Source organism: Microcaecilia unicolor, chromosome 11 (assembly GCF_901765095.1).
Source record: "Microcaecilia unicolor chromosome 11, aMicUni1.1, whole genome shotgun sequence".
NCBI classification, from domain to species: domain Eukaryota; kingdom Metazoa; phylum Chordata; class Amphibia; order Gymnophiona; family Siphonopidae; genus Microcaecilia; species Microcaecilia unicolor.
In genome coordinates this window covers 36,847,994-36,867,453 of record NC_044041.1, presented here as the reverse complement: position 1 = coordinate 36,867,453, position 19,460 = coordinate 36,847,994, and the positions used below count along the sequence as shown (strand labels likewise).

Genomic DNA, 19,460 nt, shown 5'->3' with positions numbered 1-19,460 from the left:
ATACAATATTTTGCAATAATTAAAATGAGGCATCACCAAGCTTTGCATCACAGTATGGAAATTTTCCTGACTTAACAAATGTCTTAATTTGGATACCATCCTAATCTTTAAAAAGATCATCTTTAACACTGCCCTTAACTGAGGTTTAAATGAAAGAGAGGTATCCAAAATCACTCCTAGTCTTTTTGCTTCATGTACAATAGGACTCACCAATTCTTCAAATGACAAGATTGCTGGACAATCACAGAAGTCAAGTATTGATAAGCACAAAATTTGAGTTTTAACATCATTGAACATCATCACATTTGCTGATTTCCAAGAATGTATGCTTTTAATATATAACTCAATATACCTAAATGCCTGAACATAAGCATTGCCATACTGGGACAGACCAAAGGTCCATCAAGCCCAATTTCCTGTTTCAACAGTGGCCAATCCAGGTCACAAGTACCTAGCAAGATCCGAGAACAGTATGTATCAGAATTTTTTTAAAACCACCAATAGCATCTGATTTTACTCTGTGCTCTCTATTAAATACAGTTCCTGATTACATAATCTATGTATTTCTGAGCCTTAAACATCTGCATCCAGAGTCTGAATTACTTACAGATCCACAATAAGGATGAGACAGATCCTCAAATTGCAAAGGTGATGGGCGTATGGGTGGAGGTGGAGCTGAACCCAGTTACAGGACTATATAGGAATCTCAGACCAAGGTCCTGCAGAGGTGCCAAACTTCTTTTGCTATACAATGGTAAGTTTACAAAATATTCCTTTTTTCAAGGGTTTTTCTGAGTCTATTTCTGAGGATGTTTCTACCTAGTACATTTAAATTATTTGCTGGAAAATTAATTTTATGCATTATAATGTGTAAATCACTTTGGTTGTAACACAGAAAAGTCAGTATATCAAATGTATTCCCCCCTCCCCCCCATTGTTTTTCTTTTAAGAAAACTGGATCTTAATATTTTAATACTTTTTTTAAACATATTTTCTAGACTTCTTACCCAGACAAAGGAGAAAAGGTAAGTGAGACTTACAGATCTATTCTTTTTTTTTTCCAGTAAAGCAAGCATTTTACAGCAAAAGTAGGGACCTTATCTAGAAATTTGAATTTAAGGCTTGCACAGGTATTGCTTACCTTGTAAGTGTAAACCTTGTAAGTGAAAACATGGAAGTGTGAATACATTTCCAAACTATAAAAGATTACAAAAGGGGAATGTCAGGTAAATTTGACACTGCAGACTTCATACTTTAATACATAGGTTTTTGTCTGTATGAAACTATTGTCAATCAAGTTCTGCCTTTTTGGAATATCCTGGATATTTTTCTTTTCATACACTCCTGTATTTAAAAAAAAAACCCAACACAACAACAACAACAACAGAAGAAGTGTAATCCTGTCAGTCTGGTCCTGGTCCTGGTCCAAACAGTTCTGTGTCCACAGTCCGATGGCAGAGTCAGCCAAAGCTTCAAGAGGGATGCATGGCAGGCAAAAGCTCAGTACCTACATTTGATCTGAGGCAGAAATAAACTGAGAAGGGGCTCTTTTACATACTGAGGTTTCCGGCTGCTGAGAGAATCTTCAAGTCTTTACTCAGTTCCTCTATGGTCTATGAGTAGATGGGTTCCAGAGCCTCAGCACTCAAGACTGTGGCATTTTATAATGGTCATGTCCAAAAAGCACATATTTTCCCCAAAAGGCAGCAGTTAGAACAGTTACGTTTTTCTCTGTGTCCATGTTAGATGAAGTAGAATGGTTACATAATTAGTCCACATGAATGCAAGGAAATAAAGCTTAATATATGAAATGATCATATGAAGTGATACCTTTTTATTTGATTAACAATACATTTCTTGACTAGCTTTTTGCAATCTAATACTCCCTACAAGGGATGAAAACTAAGCTGACTATTTACACCACATTTTGAAATCTCTGACTCACGTAGTCACAGGTGGGTCTGGATTATCAGCCTCCCCCCTCCCCCCCCAGGTAATACCATTGCTGTAGCTAGCGGGGATCCCCAAATTCAGCTAGATGAAGAAATCCGGAGTCGATCCCAACTTCCCAAGTCACCTGTGCGTTGTAGTAAAGAAGCTGACAGACAGCGGCAGCAGCACTTTGAGCTACTGTAGCTGGCACGGCCAGTGGGGACACTTCCTGATGCCGATCGTGTGAGATCAGTTTAGGCTCGATTAGCCTGCCTGCCTGCCACTGTACATGTCCCTGGTGGCGCTGGCGATGAAAGTGCTGCGGCTTCTTTATTACACTGCACTGCTGACTCAGGGGCTCTGGATTTCTTCAGCAGGCAGTGTTGAAGGATCCCTGCCGGCTTAGGCATTTTTTAATTGTAGTTTTGCCGGGTGGCAGGGGATGACGGAGGGAATAGGAAAGGGAAAGCAAGGGGAGACTGAAGAAACGAGGTGCTCATTGCCTAGTGCCTCCCCATATTAACCACTGGCCCCTCAAAAATTCATTTCTGGCTATACCACTAATTTCTGAGCAGTGTCAGCCTTTCACCTGCTTATCTTGGTTCTGACGAGGTGTTAGTGCTCCAGAGCTAGGAAAAACTGTATTAATTTATTTTAGAAATGAAAAACATGCAGTTGCAAAGAGAAGTCTTTTTTTTTTTTTAAGGACACCATGTGCCGCAGAAAAGTGCAATTTCCATGAGTTGTTCTTGTTTAAGCAGTGTCTGGGGTCATCTGCTGGAGAAGTTATTTACTCAGTAATACAGAGCTGAGAAAATGTTGTTTCAAGCTATTAGCGAATACAGTCGACAAAATATTTCAGTGGTCGTGATTTCTTTTCGTATTGATCATTATAAATAAATAGGGCTGTGTGTTTAGTGTATTGTAATAACAGTTTCCCCTGCAATATATAATCGGTGTCTGGAAGCCCAGGTTCATGTGCTGGCTTTCTTTGCATAAATTGGGCTGCTAACTCACCGGGAATCCCCTAGGAGAGTACAACCGCCTCTTCGCTTTGGTGTTTTGATACACAATTTTGGAAGTGAGAAAAAAAAAACGAAAGAAAGACCATGCTGAGCTTAATTGAAGAAATTTAGTATAGAGTTTAAATCCTTGTTGTAGATATTTTGAGTGCAATTATGAGATTGAAACCCATAGACAATATAACATTTACCATCACTCTTGGATTGCCCTTGGTAAAGATGGTTATATAAATAAAGATCATACGTGTCTGTGTAATATATGGGTTTTTTTCTGAACAATGCAGCATTTGAATATATTTTTTCCTACCGTTTAGCCTGAAAGAGGCAGATTTGTCAGTTTCCATTCCATTACCTTCTGGGTTGGCAATGCCAAACAGGTAGGTTGCAAGTTTTCTTCTATGTTGGGATTCTACAAAGATAAATGCATGGATTATTCTTTCATAACAGTTATTTTAATCCCAGGCTTTTGCTGAAGGGGGTGAGACTGCTTTGCACAGTGGATCATACTGGCTTTGTTTTTTCTGTCTTTCTTCCTCCTACTTTTCTCTATAGTACAGATCCTGGTTACTGTATTATCTACTATGCCACTGTATTTGATCTACTATATTTTTATTGTAAACTGCTCTGATGCTCCTCCAAAGGCAGTACAGAAAGTTACTAATAAACATAAATATAAAACCAGCCCAGTTAGGTCTGCCTACAGGACATTCCAAAACCCACTGCTCTCTTCTAGATCATTCTAGCCAGCTATTTTTGTTCCTGTGCAACTGTATTGTCTTATTGCCACATTTCAGTTCAACACTGACAAAAACTGCCTTTCATTTTTGGGTTCTTGTTGAACAGTGCCAGAATAAAAAAAAAGGCAAAACTAATTCTACATATGCAGTGCTATTCCCTGGTCACTTAGCTTCATGGCTTGAACAGAGTACTTACTATTTCCCATGGTAAATTTAGAAGTTTTAATAGGGTAAAAATCCTGAGATATCACAGATTTAAAAAAAAATCATGTAGGCATTTTTACTTTGCAACAGTTGTCTTGAAAGAATTTTTAAATAATTTAATAATGAAAATTATAGATAATTGATATAAAATAAGCTATTTAGAAGATAATAGGAAGCAAGTTTCTCTGATTCAAAAAGCCATCTGCTCAAAAGATATGACTTTCAGATTAATCAATGGCTGGTTCTTATGTTATAAAGCCACAAATATGAGAAAAGCTGAAACTACTGCAAATCATTTGTGTCAAACTTAATGCTACTACTACTACTGCTTAACATTTCTAAAGCGCTACTAGGGTTACGCAGCGCTGTACAATTTAACATGGAAGGACAGTCCCTGCTCAAGGAGCTTACAATCTAAAAGACAGGTGTAAATCTAGAGACAAGCGTACAATCTAAAAGACAAGTGTAGAGTCGATCTGATAGGGCATACTATATTTCTCGAAAGGTTAGGTGCCGAAAGCAGCATTGAAGAGGTGAGTTTTAAGCAAACTTAATGCTAAGAACAGAGGCTTTTGAAGGAACTGGGTAATGTGATGCAAGGATGCCTGGGGTTATATGGGGGAGAAATATGTGAGATAAAGTGGAGTGATATGAAATGGGGAGATAAGGGGTAATATTGCATAGGGACACATGAGATAACAAAGCAGAGAGAAGCATGGGAGAATCTTTGGATCAGCTTTGACTTTTGTTTTGCATTAATGGTATTTCAATATTTATAATGTGTTCCTCTCCCTTCAAAGGCGGCTTCATATTATTGCGACAAGATGGGGTTCATACCGTTGGCCTACAAAGGCCTGGAGACCAACAGCAGAGACATGGCATCGCATGTGGTGAAACAGGGCAAGGTAAGGTCCTGAGCTGGAGGGAGCAATGATTGTGGAACTGCTCTGTAATTGTCCGATATTCAGGGTAAGGTCACAAGCAGGAGGGAGCAGTGGTTGCAAAGCTGATCTGTGAGTTGTCCCACAGGTCAATATCCAGATTCCAGAGGTTAATATTAATTTAAACACCGCAGCATCTGAAGTTAAATCCAAATATTCAGTGCTGGCAGCACCGTACAGCAGCACTGAAGATCTGGGTATAATGGACAGAGCTGTGATTATCTAGATAATGGCAATATTGAGCGCTGGTGCCTGGATAACCATCCGAATAATGGAGGGCAGCTTTTCTTGCTGTTCTGTGTTATCCAGATGGTTATCTGTGTACCGATGCTGTGTATTGCTGGCCTCAAGGTAACTCCAGGCTCTACCCCTGGACTATTCTGGTGCTATCCAGATAGCATTGGAGCAGTGTGCAAAGATTTTCAGCACCATTATCCATATAAAGCATCTGAAAATTCAGGCATGTCCCCAGTCTGAAGTACTTACCCGGTTAGCAACACCTGCTACCTGGACATGTGCTGCTAAAGATTGAGCAGCCAATTTTTAAAGAATCAGTGGACACTTAGAAGCAAATAGGTTCAGCCCTCTTCTTTTTTGAGGTTTTCATACATTCTGTTGGAGTGGACAAGAAGCCTAGTGGTTAATGCAACAGGCTTGAGAACCAGGGAAGCCCATTTGTCTCACTGCTGCTTCTCGTGATCTTGAGTAAGTTACTTTACCTTCCATTGCCTCAGTTAAAGACTTTGTCTAAAACCCTGAACGTAACTTGTTTTGGACTACGACTGAAAAAGCATGAGCAAAATCCAAAAATATCCCCTCTCCCCCCAAAAATATCTGGAAACTGAAGTCATTGGATGCCCTGAGTGAGATGGCCTCTGTAACTAGGTCTGTGCTAGAGAAAAAGATTAATTGCATGTCATGTAGAGCTCTCTGCCATTTTCTTTTGTTTTGTTTCATGTAAAAAAATGGCAACAGTCCAGACCCCCCAGCCCCTCTTCCACTTGCCTTTTAAAAACAAATGAAGTATAGGTACCCCTTTTTACCTCCTGCTCACTCCATCGTCACCCAATCTTGATCTGTGATCAGAATGTGACTCAAGCTTCTGGCCACCACCATCACCATCACCTATTCCCCCCTCTGTCTCCTCAGAATCCCCAAACTCCACTCACAGATTTGGCAACAGGACTCCTTTTTACTTGCTTGGGATCCTACATCCACAATGAGTCTGACTATACCAACCTAGCCTAGTGTCGCTCTGACAGTACAATGCTACACTAACCCTTTAAACACAAGAGAAAGACTGTCCTTGAGAAAATATTGAAAGCAAGAGCGGTGAGCTTAAACTGAAAAGGACTACATACAGTCCACAAGCTGGTTATTTGGAATGCATGCCATAAGCTATATTTATTGTTTGTGTTTCAGATAATATTTGTCTTTGTTTCCGCTCTCAATCCTGGAAACCAAAGTAAGTACAATAAAATAGATAGATGAACTCAACAAAGCCATCTCTTCCAGTGTTCACAACTCTGCATGCAGAAAGTGAAATAGCACTAGTAGAAAATGCATCATCTTTCATAATCGGGTCTCTGGCAACGGCAGTGATTCCCATATGCTGCCTCCGGCTGACCTAGAAGCCTTCCCTCTGCTGCTCCTGCCCCCGCGACACAACTTCCTGTTTCTACCTGGGCAGAACAAGGCAATAGGGAAGGTTGCTGGTTAGATACCTGTAAGATAGACTGGGGGTGGGTGGGAGGGAGAAAGACGTACTGGAAAATGGGAGGGAGGGGGAGATGAATAGGAAGCAATGCTGATTATCTTGGGCAGAGGGGAGGGGGAGAACGATTGTGGAGAGAGGAAGGGAGGGGGGAGTGAGGGAAGGGAGAGGGAGAAAGTTTGTACCTGGGTGCAAGGGAGAGAGATAGATAGTGAGCAATGGGAGTGAGAGGATGAAAAAGAGAGGATGTTTCCCATGAGAGTGGAGGGCAGGGAGGGAAAAATGCTGCATAGGAAGGGGGAGGGAAGAAAGAGAGATATGTTAGATACATGGGCAAAGGGGAATGAGTGAGAAATGCTGGACAATGGGAGGGAGGGATGAAACAGAGAAGGAGAAATGCTAGATCACAGGGGTGGAATAGAAGGAAAAAGACAAGGAACAGAAAGATGCAAAGGGGTACAGTGAGAAGGAGAAGGACAGGGTCATGTCAGATATGGGGAGGGGAGAAAGAAGGAGCAAATGCTGGGCTACAAGGGTGGTGGAAGATGCTGGGAATGGTGGAACCATGCAAGAGAGCCGGGGAGGGTGGATGGCAAGGAGATGAGTGAGAGGAGGATAGTAAGCACAGAGGGTAGAAATGTGGTAGTGGGAAATAGATAAAAGATGGAAGGAAATAGAAGGCTGGGGAAGGAGTGAGAGAATTAGATGGTAAGTTGATAGGTAGGTGAAAAGTGAAATGAAGGACGAGAAAGAGTGAAAAGAAAAAAAGGAAAAAACAGCTGAAAAGGAAAGATCACAATATGTCAGAGACAGGTGTAATGAGGGAATGGAAAAAGACAGGAGGAGAAAGGAGAAAAGACAATTGGCAGCATCCACTAGAAAGAGAATTAGCAGAAAGACAGACAGGAAAACAGAAAAACAAAACTGGGACCAACATGATGGGAAAATAAGTGTCCTGACAACAAAGGTAGTAACAAGCAGATTGTTTTGAACTTATTAAGTGGAATGTATTAGCTTTGGGAAATGTGCAATAGCAGATGTCTTCGTATTGTGTTTGGTAGAAAAAGAAATGCATTTCTGTTTTCATTTCTTCATTGTTGCAGTACATCCGAATTTAACTTAAACTTAACAGTTTCAATTTTTGTCTACATGGTTTTCTTTCTAATTTGTGATCCTTTGTTCTGTATTTGGTCGGGGTCTGTCAGTGTATGGTAATAATGGTAGGTGGGGAGGGGGGGACGGGGAGGCTCCCTCCTTATTTTGTTGTCCTGGGTCCCAACGCGTTTAACATTGGCCCTGACCTTGCTGTAGCTCGTGGAGATCCCCAAGCCCCGCCACCTCAGGACCTCCTCCAAAGGTGGCCAGAATTCCCTTCTACCAAGCTTGGCAGTCAGCAGAATCCTTAAGCTGCTGACAACTCAGGGGTATAGCTAGACAGCCAATTTTGGGTGGGCCTGAACCCAAATGGATGGGCACGGAATTCAGTGCCTCCTGGCCCCCCTCCGCTCTTCTCTCCCCATACCCTCAAACACAAAATATTACATACCTGAGATAGTGGGGATCCCCAAACTGCACCAGCTGAAGATTTCCTCCTCCTCGGGCAGCCAGTGCTCTTCCAAACAGCAGCTGGCAGCACTTGACTTGATCTAACACTGCTGTCAGTAGTCCGTACATGCTCAGTGCTTCCGCATGGGTGAAAACTGAGCATGTGCAGAAGCGTTTAGAAGAGCATTGGCTGCCTGAGGAGGAAATCTTTAGCTGATGGGTTTAGGGGATTTCCACCACGCACAGCAAGACTGCCACAATTTTGGGTGGGCACCCAGGCCCACCTGTAGCTACGCCATTGCGGCAACTGAGCATGCATGAGTGCCAGTGGCTCAGGAACACTACTGCCGATTGCCAAACTTGGTGAAAGGAAGTTCTGGCAGCCCTTGGAAGAAGTCTTCAGCTGACAGGGCTTTTTTTTTGTTAAATTTGTACCCCACACTTTCCCACTCATGGCAGGTTCAATGCAGCTTACATGGGGCAATGGAGGGTTAAGTGACTTGCCCAAAGTCACAAGGAGTTGCCTGTGCCAGGAATCAAACTCAGTTCCTCAGGACCAAAGTCCACCACCCTATCCACTAGGCCACTCCTCCACTCACTGACAGGGCTTGGGGATCCTGATAAGCTAAAGTTTTTATATTCTGAGTTGGAAGTTACTGGGGGGGGGGGGGGGGGAGGAGGTGGAGTTTGGGGGGAGGGCAGGGGCAAAGGGAAAATTTAGTGCCCACCCACTTTGAGCTGAGGTCCACCAAAAATTGGCTCTCTGACTATGCCACTGGTTCACAGCCCTCCCTGCCTGCACGAAATGAAAACTGGTACTAGAAGAAAAGCTTATAATACTGTAGAAATATTGCTTCCTACATGTCTCTGGAGTTGTACCAGCAAACGGGATTAGACTGAGGAGGGTAAGGTAGGAGCAACCTCTCAGCGATCCAGGCTCCTTAGATTCTCAGTGTAGACTTACCAAGAGCTTCATACTTATTATAATGTTCCTTCATAAGTGACCTGATATCAAAACCCGACCAGACCAAGTTATCTGAACTCTTTTTTAACCTGTTTACCTAAATCACCTTGTCACCAATGATTGTTATGCATCACCCTTGATCTCTAATGCCTGAAATGAACTGTATATCTAACATAACGTACATAGTAGATGACGGCAGAAAAAGACCTGCACGGTCCATCCAGTTTGCCCAACAAGATAACTCATATTTGCTGCTTTTTGTGTATACCCTACTTTGATTTGTACCTGTGCTCTTCAGGGCACAGACCGTATAAGTCTGCCCAGCACTATCCCTGCCTCCCAACCACCAGCCCCGCCTCCCACCACCGGCTCTGGCACAGACCGTATAAGTCTGTCCAGCACTATCCCTGCCTCCCAACCACCAGCCCCGCCTCCCACCACCGGCTCTGACACAGACCGTATGCCCAGCACTATCCCCACCTCCCAACCACCAGCCCTGCCTCCCACCATCGGCTCTGGCACTTACTTATAACTTATTTTTATCATTTTCTGTACTTCAAATATAATAATACTTTGTATTTCTCATTCCGGAAATGGCGATCACCATTTCGGCATAGTGTGAGCCACATTGAGCCTGCAAATAGGTGGGAAAATGAGGGATACAAATGCAACAAATAAATAAATAAATAGTGGGCAAAACTTACTAGACTTGCCAATTCACTAAAACACCACTGAATTGTCCTCATGCATTTAAAGGTTAAGGACACTTTTGCTTAAATGCGGTAATTATTTTGTGCTACCACATGTTAAATGCACAGGCTAACAGGCTGTGCACTAGTTGTTGTGTTCTAACACATAGAAAAGTTCTTGACCAGACCTGATGATGAGGCAGTAAGTGCACCCGAGCTATGGTAAAGTACTATATGCACCAGCTGCAATGCGCAGTCCATGCTCAGTTCTTGCCCCCTAGCACAGCAGATAGTTAGCACACAAATGAACATGTGCTGTCATACCAGCATGTAACAGTTACTGGCCTAAAAGCATACGCTAATTCGCATGCTAACTACATGCTAAATCCAGTGCTGAGAATGAAACTGCAAATCACCATCTTAATTTCCCAGTGAACAACCAGAGGAATGATTCAGATCTAACTTGCCTGGACACTTATCTGAGTATCAGGCTGAATATCAGGGACACCCAGACAGGGCCACCAGGGGGGGGGGCAAAATTCCCCAGGCCCAGACCTCCAAGGGTGATCTTGTCCCGACAAGAGCAGGAGAGAGAACTCCGGAACTGCGGCCAGGCCCCCCTTGGAGGCTGAGGAGGACCCGGAGGAGCACCTCCAGCACTGCTGTTCTGCCCAGCTGAGCAGCTGCTTTTCCTCTCAGGTGCACATACTCAGTTTTGAAACCGAGCATGCCCTGAAAGAAAAAGCAGCTGCGGGGCAGGCAATTGGCAGAAGAGCAATGCTGGAGGAAGACGTCTCATGCTGGTGAGGCCTCAGGATCCCAACCAGCCAACAAGGTATTTCAATTGTGGTAGTGATCCGGGGAGGGGCAGCGGCAGTGATTGTGGGGGGGGGGGGGGCAGCGATCTGGGGGACAGCGACTATGATTGTGGGGGGCGGCAGTGATCTGGGGGCGGCGTCTCTGCTCCGGGCCCAGTGGTGGCAGCCCTGCCCCAGGCCTGGTTCATTCTCTCGGCAGCCCTTCACCCAGATACCTTCCATCAGCTGTTTTATGCTTGAATATTCACTGCCCTTATCCAGGTACCACTGAAAAAACATGCTACAGTCAGTTTTTTAAAGCAGCAGGGGGATAATGTCCAGTTATGCATTTTTACGGGATTTTCTAGGAAGGATACTCTTAGGAGGGAGCCTAGGGGCCAGAGAGTTAATGAAGGGGGGCACAAGGTAGAAGGTTTGTCTAGGGTGCCTAATACTCTTGCACCAGTTCTGAATCTGAATGAGAGACCTGGCCTGGGTTCACTCATTCTTTGTTCAGTAGAAGTCGATAGAAGCAGTGGTATTGTAGGGCTGAATCAGCCAGTTGTCGCATGTCAATCTTTCGTCCTGTTTTGTAGAATTTGGAGAACACTTGGTGAAACATGGAGATGGCGTGAAAGATGTGGCCTTTGAAGTAGAGGACTGTGATTTCATTGTGCAGGTAAATCAAGTCGCTTCATTTCTACATATAACTGCTTCCATGTAGGTCTTTGTACTCTGCTTTCACTTTATTTTATTTCTGGCCCCTTAAACAATGGTTTCATCTTGTCACATATGAAATGAAAGAATTTCCCAATATTTATAACAGCAGCATGAGATTCCTACATCAGGCCAGTGGAAAATCAGAGGGTGTTTAAGAAGAGAATTGACACATATGTAACCCCCTTGTCTACACATCTAGGCGGCTGCCTGATGTAGGCCCTGGAAGCTGGGTGGAAGGGGCCCACATCAAATTTGTTGATTTGGGACCAAGGACAGGACCCGGGTTTATCTAGGGAGGCTGCAACAAGCTGTATCACACTTATACTTCATAATTCACAACACACCCACTCTTTCTGTCTGAACCAAACTCTACTGTCCTTTAAATGATTTATGTACAGTACACTTTGTCTTCACTGATCATGTAGTAACTAGGGGCGTAGCCACGGGTGGGCCTGGGTGGGCCCAGGCCCACCCACTTAAGCCCAGGGCCCACCTAGGAATGGTACACCCCGAGTCGAGCCGGTCTTAGGGCGGTGCGGGTGACAGGGCCTCACGCTCTACGAGGCCCTGTGTGGCGCGCCTCCTTCCCTCCCTCAGCCCGACCGGCAGCCCTCCTCCGCTCCTCCTCCTCCATTCCGTTCCCCCCTCCGTTCCATCCCCCCCCCCCCCCCCCGCAAGAGCGTTGAACCTGTCATTTTTCTTTTCAGTAGCAGCGAGCGACGTCAAGACACTGCTTCAAGTTCTCCCTTTCCTCTTCACACAGTGTCGGTCCCGCCTTTATGCGAAGGCGGGTCCGACACTGTGTGAAGACAGGGAAGGGAGAACTTGAAGCTGGCGAACTTGCAGTTCCTTCACATCGCTCGCTGCTACTGAAAGAAAAAGGACAGGTTCAACACACTCGTGTGCACGCGGGGGGGGGGGTGGATGGAGAGGACTCAGGCTGTTGGGGAGCGGAGGGAGGGCAGGGAGAATCGCTGACCATGGATGGGAGCGGAGGGGGGAACGGAAAGGACTCGGAGGGCTGTTGGGGAGCTGAGGGAGGGCAGAGAGAATCGCTGGCCATGGATGGGAGGGGGGAACGGAGAGGACTCGGAGGGCTGTTGGGGAGCTGAGGGAGGGCAGGGAGAATCACTGGCCATGGATGGGAGGGGAGGGGGGAACAGAGAGGACTCGGAGGGCTGTTGGGGAGCTGAGGGAGGGCAGGGAGAATCGCTGACCATGGATGGGAGGGGAGGGGGGAACGGAAAGGACTCGGAGGGCTGTTGGGGAGCTGAGGGAGGGCTGGGAGAATCACTGGCCATGGATGGGAGGGGAGGGGGGAACAGAGAGGACTCGGACGGCTGTTTGGGGAGCTGAGGGAGGGCAGGGAGAATCGCTGGCCATGGATGGGATGGGAGGGGGGAACGGAGAGGACTCGGAGGGCTGTTGGGGAGCTGAGGGAGGACAGGGAGAATCACTGGCCATGGATGGGAGGGGAGGGGGGAACAGAGAGGACTTGGAGGGCTGTTGGGGAGCTGAGGGAGGGCAGGGAGAATCGCTGGCCATGGATGGGAGGGGAGGGGGGAACGGAAAGGACTTGGAGGGCTCTTGGGGAGCTGAGGGAGGGCTGGGAGAATCACTGGCCATGGATGGGAGGGGAGGGGGGAACAGAGAGGACTCGGACGGCTGTTGGGGAGCTGAGGGAGGGCAGGGAGAATCACTGGCCATGGATGGGAGGGGAGGGGGGAACAGAGAGGACTCGGACGGCTGTTTGGGGAGCTGAGGGAGGGCAGGGAGAATCGCTGGCCATGGATGGGAGGGGAGGGGGGAACGGAGAGGACTCGGAGGGCTGTTGGGGAGCTGAGGGAGGACAGGGAGAATCACTGGCCATGGATGGGAGGGGAGGGGGAACAGAGACTCGGAGGGCTGTTGGGGAGCTGAGGGAGGGCAGGGAGAATCGCTGGCCATGGATGGGAGGGGAGGGGGAAACGGAAAGGACTCGGAGGGCTGTTGGGGAGCTGAGGGAGGGCAGGGAGAATCACTGGCCATGGATGGGAGGGGAGGGGGGAACGGAGAGTACTCGGAGGGCTGTTGGGGAGCTGAGAGAGAGCAGGGAGAATCGCTGGCCATGGATGGGAGGGGAGGGGGGAACGGAGAGGACTCAGAGGGCTGTTGGGGAGCTGAGAGGGGGGGCAGGGAGAATCACTGGCCATGGATGGGAGGGGAGGGGGAACGGAGAGGACTCGGAGGGTTGTTGGGGGGCTGAGGGAGGGCAGGGAGAATGGCTGGTCATGGATGGGATGGGATGGGAGGGAGAATCGCTGGCCATGGATGGGATGGGAGGGCAGGGGGAGGGAGAGGGGAGCTGAGGGAGGGCAGGGAGAATTGCTGCCCATCACGGCAGGGGGAGGAAGAGGGAGAGAACAGATCGCTGGACATGAAGAGGAGGGCGGGGGTGGGGAGAGAACGGATCGCTGGAGGGGAGGGGAGACAGGAAATTGCTGGACATCAGGACATGGATGGATGGATGGAGGGGAGAGAGGAAATTGCTGGACATGGATGAGGAGAGGGGAGGGCAGGGGGAGAGAACATAAGGACACAGGAGGATGGTGGACATGGTGAGAGAAAAAATATCAAATGGAAAGAAGACACTGCATAAAACAGAAGACACTGGGACCAAAGCGAATAGAAAAACTAAATGATCAGACAACAAAGGTAGAAAACATTTTTTTAATTCAGAATTTATTAATTGGAATATGTCAGTTTTTGGAAATGTGTATCTGTGATATTTTGCATGTAAGTTTCAATTTTTCTAGTATTGCTGCATGCTGAGTCTGACTTCTTGAGGTAACTTTCCAGTTCAGAAATTTGCCTTCATATTACTACTACTATTTAACATTTCTAGAGCGCTACACTATTGTGTCATGTGTTTTTCATGTGTGAACAAGGTGCAGTATTCTGCTAGCTTGTAGTATTTGCAGCCTTTTTTGTTTCACTAGGTTGTGTACTGGTGTTTTAGAGCCCATGTAATTATAGTCCTGCCTTTCCACACATAAGGTTGTAGCTCGTCCTGTCCTTGGAATTAGTGCTGTCATGGTTTGGTAAGGTTATGAGTGTGTTTTTGCACAAATTTGTGCATAGTGTTTTGCAGTTGAGCGATTGTGGTTAGTATATGCTTTGAGCAACCACTTTATTCTCTTCCTCCCTCCCTCCCTCCGGCGCAGGCAACAGTCTTCAGCTTTTTCAGCGTTCCTGGCAGCGGTAGCGTTGTACACGCTGCCTTTGGCTCTGCCCCGAAGCCTTCTCTTCAAGTTCCTGTTCCCGCATAGGTGGGAACAGGAACTTGAAGAGAAGGCTTCCGGGGCAGACCGAAGGCAGCGTGTACATCGCTACCGCTGCCAGGAACGCTGAAAAAGCTGAAGACTGTTGCCTGCGCTGGAGGGAGGGAGGGAGAGAGGAAGAGAGGGGGTAAACGGAGTCACGATCTTGGACCTCACGGGGGGGGCAGTAGAAGGAAGATGGATGGAACTGGGAGGGGTGGGGAGCAGAGGGAAGATGGATGGTACTGGGAGGGGTGGGGAGCAGAGGGAAGGGGCAAGAGATGGATGGGACTGGGAGGGGTGGGGAGCAGAGGGAAGATGGATGGGACTGGGAGGGGTGGGGAGCAGAGGGATGGACCAGGAGATGGATGGGATTGGGAGAGGTCAGGCACAGCAGAGGGAAGGAGCAGAAGATGGATGGGACGGAGGGATGGTGAGCAGAGGGAAGGAACAGAAGATGGATGGGACTGGGAGGGGTGGGGAGCAGAGGGAAGGAGCAAGAGATGGATGGGACTGGGAGGGTGGGGAGCAGAGGGAAGCCTACTGGAAAGAAGACACTGCATAAAACAGAAGACACTGGGACCAAAGCGAATAGAAAAACTAAATGATCAGACAACAAAGGTAGATAAAAGTATTTTATTCATAATTTATTAATTGAAATGTGTCAGCTTTTTGAAATGTGCATCTGTGATATTTTGCATGTAAATTTCAATTCCTTCCTCCATATTAGCATATTCATTTGCATATGTATATATGCAAATGATATACTAATATGCTTCGCCCATTCTTTGCCCCCCCCCAAATGAAACAGTCAAACTACGCATATGCCGGAGCGCTGCCCTTGCCCTGCATCCTGTTGCTGTGACGGTCTCGGGATTCAAAATGGCCGCTGAGAGTTGAAGAGGCCTCGCGAGACTTCAACTCTCGGCGGCCATTTTGAATCCCGAGACCGTCACAGCAACAGGATGCAGGGCAAGGACAGAGCTCGGGGCAGGAAAGAGGGGGCTTTTTCTGGAGCCATATGGTAACCCTAGGTGGGCCTGAGCCCAAACTTGATGGGGCCCAGGCCCACCTGGGTCCACCCGTGGCTATGCCCCCGACTGGACTCTTCCTTGGACTAGCTGGAGCCATTTCTAGCAGGTACAATATGTACAAAGTTCAAGAAAAGGCCACATTTAGAATGGGCCTCAGGAATAGTGCTGCACCTTTCTCCTATTGGCTGGCTGATCTCTCCTTACTACCACAGCCAGCAGTGAGAACACAGTGACACCAAATGAACTTCTAAGGAACAGAAGTGAGAATTCAGGCAAATTTACCCTGCTGAATATTTCATAATGTTACATATACTTTATGCAACTAGACAGGACTTTTAGAGTTTGGTGGGTTTGAGCGACTCAATGCAGGAAGCAACAACTTCTAGAAAATGCTTTGATAAAAATAAACTGATCATTACATGTAGTATTTCACCTTAGTTTCGCTCTGATGGTTTAAAATCACAATAATGAGCAGTAGATAAGATACTGATAGGCCCACGGTCTCAGCTGAAAATAATCTGACTTTCAAATCCCAGACCCTCCCCAATCTAGTTTTTTTACTTTTATTGGTCGCAGTTTCTTGGAGATGCTCTGCCTATGTATTAGGATCTGGCATATGGAAATGAATAGACACCTTTGTCTTCTCTGGACTGGGAGTGGAGGAGTGGCCTAGTGGTTAGGGTGGTGGACTTTGGTCCTGAGGAACTGAGTTCGATTCCCACTTCAGGCACAGGCAGCTTCTTGTGACTCTGGGCAAGTCACTTAACCCTCCATTGCCTGTAAGCCGCATTGAGCCTGCCATGAGTGGGAAAGCGTGGGGTACAAATGTAACAAAAATTGTAAGCTCTGTGAAACAGGGACTATCTCATATGTATCTGTATAGCACTGTGAACACCTCAGTAGTGCTATTAGGCATTCAAATAACGCTACTAGGCATACACTTCACTGTAAAGAAACCCATAAGAAATAGTCTCTGCTTAGCAGAGCTTTCAATCCAGCCCACAAGGTTTGGTGGAAATTAAATTTGAAGGAAAGAGTACCTCTGAGAGTCTATGTAAGAAAAACAGGAAGTGGATGTGGGGAAGAGGAGGTCAGACCCTACAACAGAACAGAAGTCGATGGGCTCAGAGCCAGGGTGCCAGTGGCTGAGTGCATGGCTTCTAATGCGAAACTAATGAGAACGTTTTGCCCACCGATGTACTAAGCTAATCTTATGTAAATTTGAAGCACTCAGAACTTGTGCTAATCAGGATAAGCCTGCCGGATGCAATTTTTTTGCTGCTTAGACCTGTGCCCAGAACTGTCACCTCCCTCATTCTGTCTTAAAAGTTGCAGTACTGTTCTACTTGCAGCAAAAGATTTAAAAGTGACATTATATCCTCTCAGATACTATTGCAGAACAATGAATTAACCCTTCCTCAGACCTGGGTTCAAGTTCCATCATTGTTGCCTTAGGGGGTCTTTTACTAAAGCTTAGCTCGAGTTATCTGCAACAGAGCCCATTTCATTTCTATGGGCCCTGCTACAGATAACTTGAACTAAGCTTTAGTAAAAGACCCCATTAAAGTCTTCTTCTCTCTATTGGTACCAAATAGCTAATGGCCTCATTACCATTAGTTTTAATATGCTGTGTGCCAGTGTCCTGTGCGGATATATTCACACAATACTATCTTCTGTTTGGCCATGAAATTGCATGCAAACATGCTTTTGCCCACGCTAGCTTTCTGCATTGGTCCCAGAGTCCATTGGCTATCTTCCTAGAACACAGGCCAAACCACTAATAAGTACACAGTTGGAGCCACAGTACAATCTGGAAAATTAAGCCCTAAAACTAATTAAGCTTACATAAATATTACATGAGTACATAAACCACATAAACAGTGGCCAATTAGGTCAAAAGTACCTGGCAATATACCAAAAGAGTAAAACCGATTTTATACTACATATCCCAGGAATAAGCAGTGGATTTTCCCAAATCCATCTCAATAATGGTTCGTACACTTTTCTTTTAGGAACTTGGCCAAACCTTTCTTAAACCCTGCTAAGCTAACTGCTTTTATCACATTCTCTGGCAACGAATTCCAGCGTTTATTTACACATTGAGTGAGCAAATATTTTCTCCAATTTGTTTTATATTTATTTACTTATTTTATTTTTAAAAATTTATATACTGCCTACAACCTAAGCAGTTTCCAAATCAACAAACACAAATTAAAATTATCAAATCACAACAACATGAATATCTTACAATTCACAATATAAGAGTGCTACTCCAACCATCCCAGCCTGAGCATAACCATTATTACAGAAAGAATTCCACAAAAACTTGCCCCCCCCCCCCCCCCCCCCCCGTTTACTAAACTGCGATAGCAGTTGCTGCTCAGCAATGCCGACACAACCCATTCAAAGTGAGACAGGGGGTAAATCTTCAGCAGTTTCTTAAATTGCAACACACCAGCACATAAACCTGTCTGACCTGAAAATGCGCTCCACATCTGAACTCTTGCCACTGAGAAAGTTAAAACTCTCATTTCACAATAATATACTTTTGCAACTAGGTCCAAAGAAAACCGCATAGTAGCTTCATTGCATGCCCCCTAGGTCTTGTATTTTTAGAAAGAATAAACAAGCGATTCATGTCTACCCATTCTACTCCACTCAGGATTTTGAATGACCTCAGTAATATCTGCCTTCACCTGACTTTTCTCCAAGCTAAAGAGCCTTATTAACTTCTTTAGTATTTCCTCACAGGGAAGTCGTCCATTATCATTTTCATTGCCTTTCTCTGTACCTTATCTAATTCCTACTACTACTAATCATTTCTATAGCGTTACTAGGCATGCGCAGCGCCATATACATTATATGCAGGTACTTTTTCTGTCCCTGGAGGGCTCGCAATTTAAGTTTTATACCCGAGCCAATGGAGGGTTAAGTGACTTGACCAAGGTCACAAGGAGCTGCAGGAGGAATGGAATCCAGGTTGCCAAGATCAAAGCCTGTTGCACTAACCATTTGGCTACTCCTCCGCTGTATCTTTTTTGAGATGCAGGGACCAGAATTGCACACAATATTCGATGTGTGAACGTACCGTGGAGCAATACAAAAGCATTATAATATTCTCTGTTTTATTCTCCAGTCTTTTTCTAATAATTCCTAACATTATACTTGCTTTCTTAGCCACTGCTGTACACTGAACAGAGGGTTTCAATGTATCATCAACGATGACGCCTAGATCCTTTTCCTGGGTGGTGACACCTAATGTGGAACTTTGCGTCATGTAGCTATAGTTTGGGTTCCTCTTCACTACATGCATCATTTTGCATTTGCTCACATTAACCCCCAGATTCTATATACTGCGCCAAGATTTCCATGCGGAAATAAATAACGATGCGCATAACCTAATGGGTTAACAAGCCAATCAACACTGGTAATTGCCTATTAACAAGCAATTAGGGACACTGGCATTAATTAGAATTTATGTGCAGAACTCTCTAGGCATATTCTATAATGGGCTACACATAAATTCTACGTCTCATAGTTGAAAAGGAGGCATGGCCATGGGTTTGGAATGGGCATTATGAAAAACTATGCGTGTTGTTATAGAATAAATACACCAGTCTGAGGCCTAATTTAAGCGTCGGCATTTACACTAGGTTTTACTTGGCGTATCTGCCCACAACTAAATTTATTTATTTATTCGGATTTATTTACCGCCTTTTTGAAGGACTTCACTCAAGGCGGTGTTCAGTAAGAATAGATCAAAAATGAGCAATAGGCAATTAGAGCAGTAAAAATATTCGAACAATAATACAAGGTATGGCATGGTATACTACTAGGCCACTCCTCCACTGTTGCTACTATT

General features: G+C 45.6%; 1 protein-coding gene across 1 annotated transcript in view; it reads left to right on the top strand.

Moving 5' to 3' along the window:
• The first annotated feature begins 3,296 nt into the window (after positions 1–3,296).
• LOC115479965 (4-hydroxyphenylpyruvate dioxygenase-like) overlaps positions 3,297–19,460 on the top strand; it is a 45,766-nt gene continuing 29,602 nt past the window's right edge. The window contains exons 1-4 of the mRNA XM_030218318.1: positions 3,297–3,331; positions 4,696–4,800; positions 6,259–6,301; positions 11,142–11,224. Coding sequence (XP_030074178.1) covers positions 4,720–4,800; positions 6,259–6,301; positions 11,142–11,224 — 207 coding nt within the window. The 5' untranslated portion in view covers positions 3,297–3,331; positions 4,696–4,719. The remainder of the gene's footprint in view (positions 3,332–4,695; positions 4,801–6,258; positions 6,302–11,141; positions 11,225–19,460) is intronic.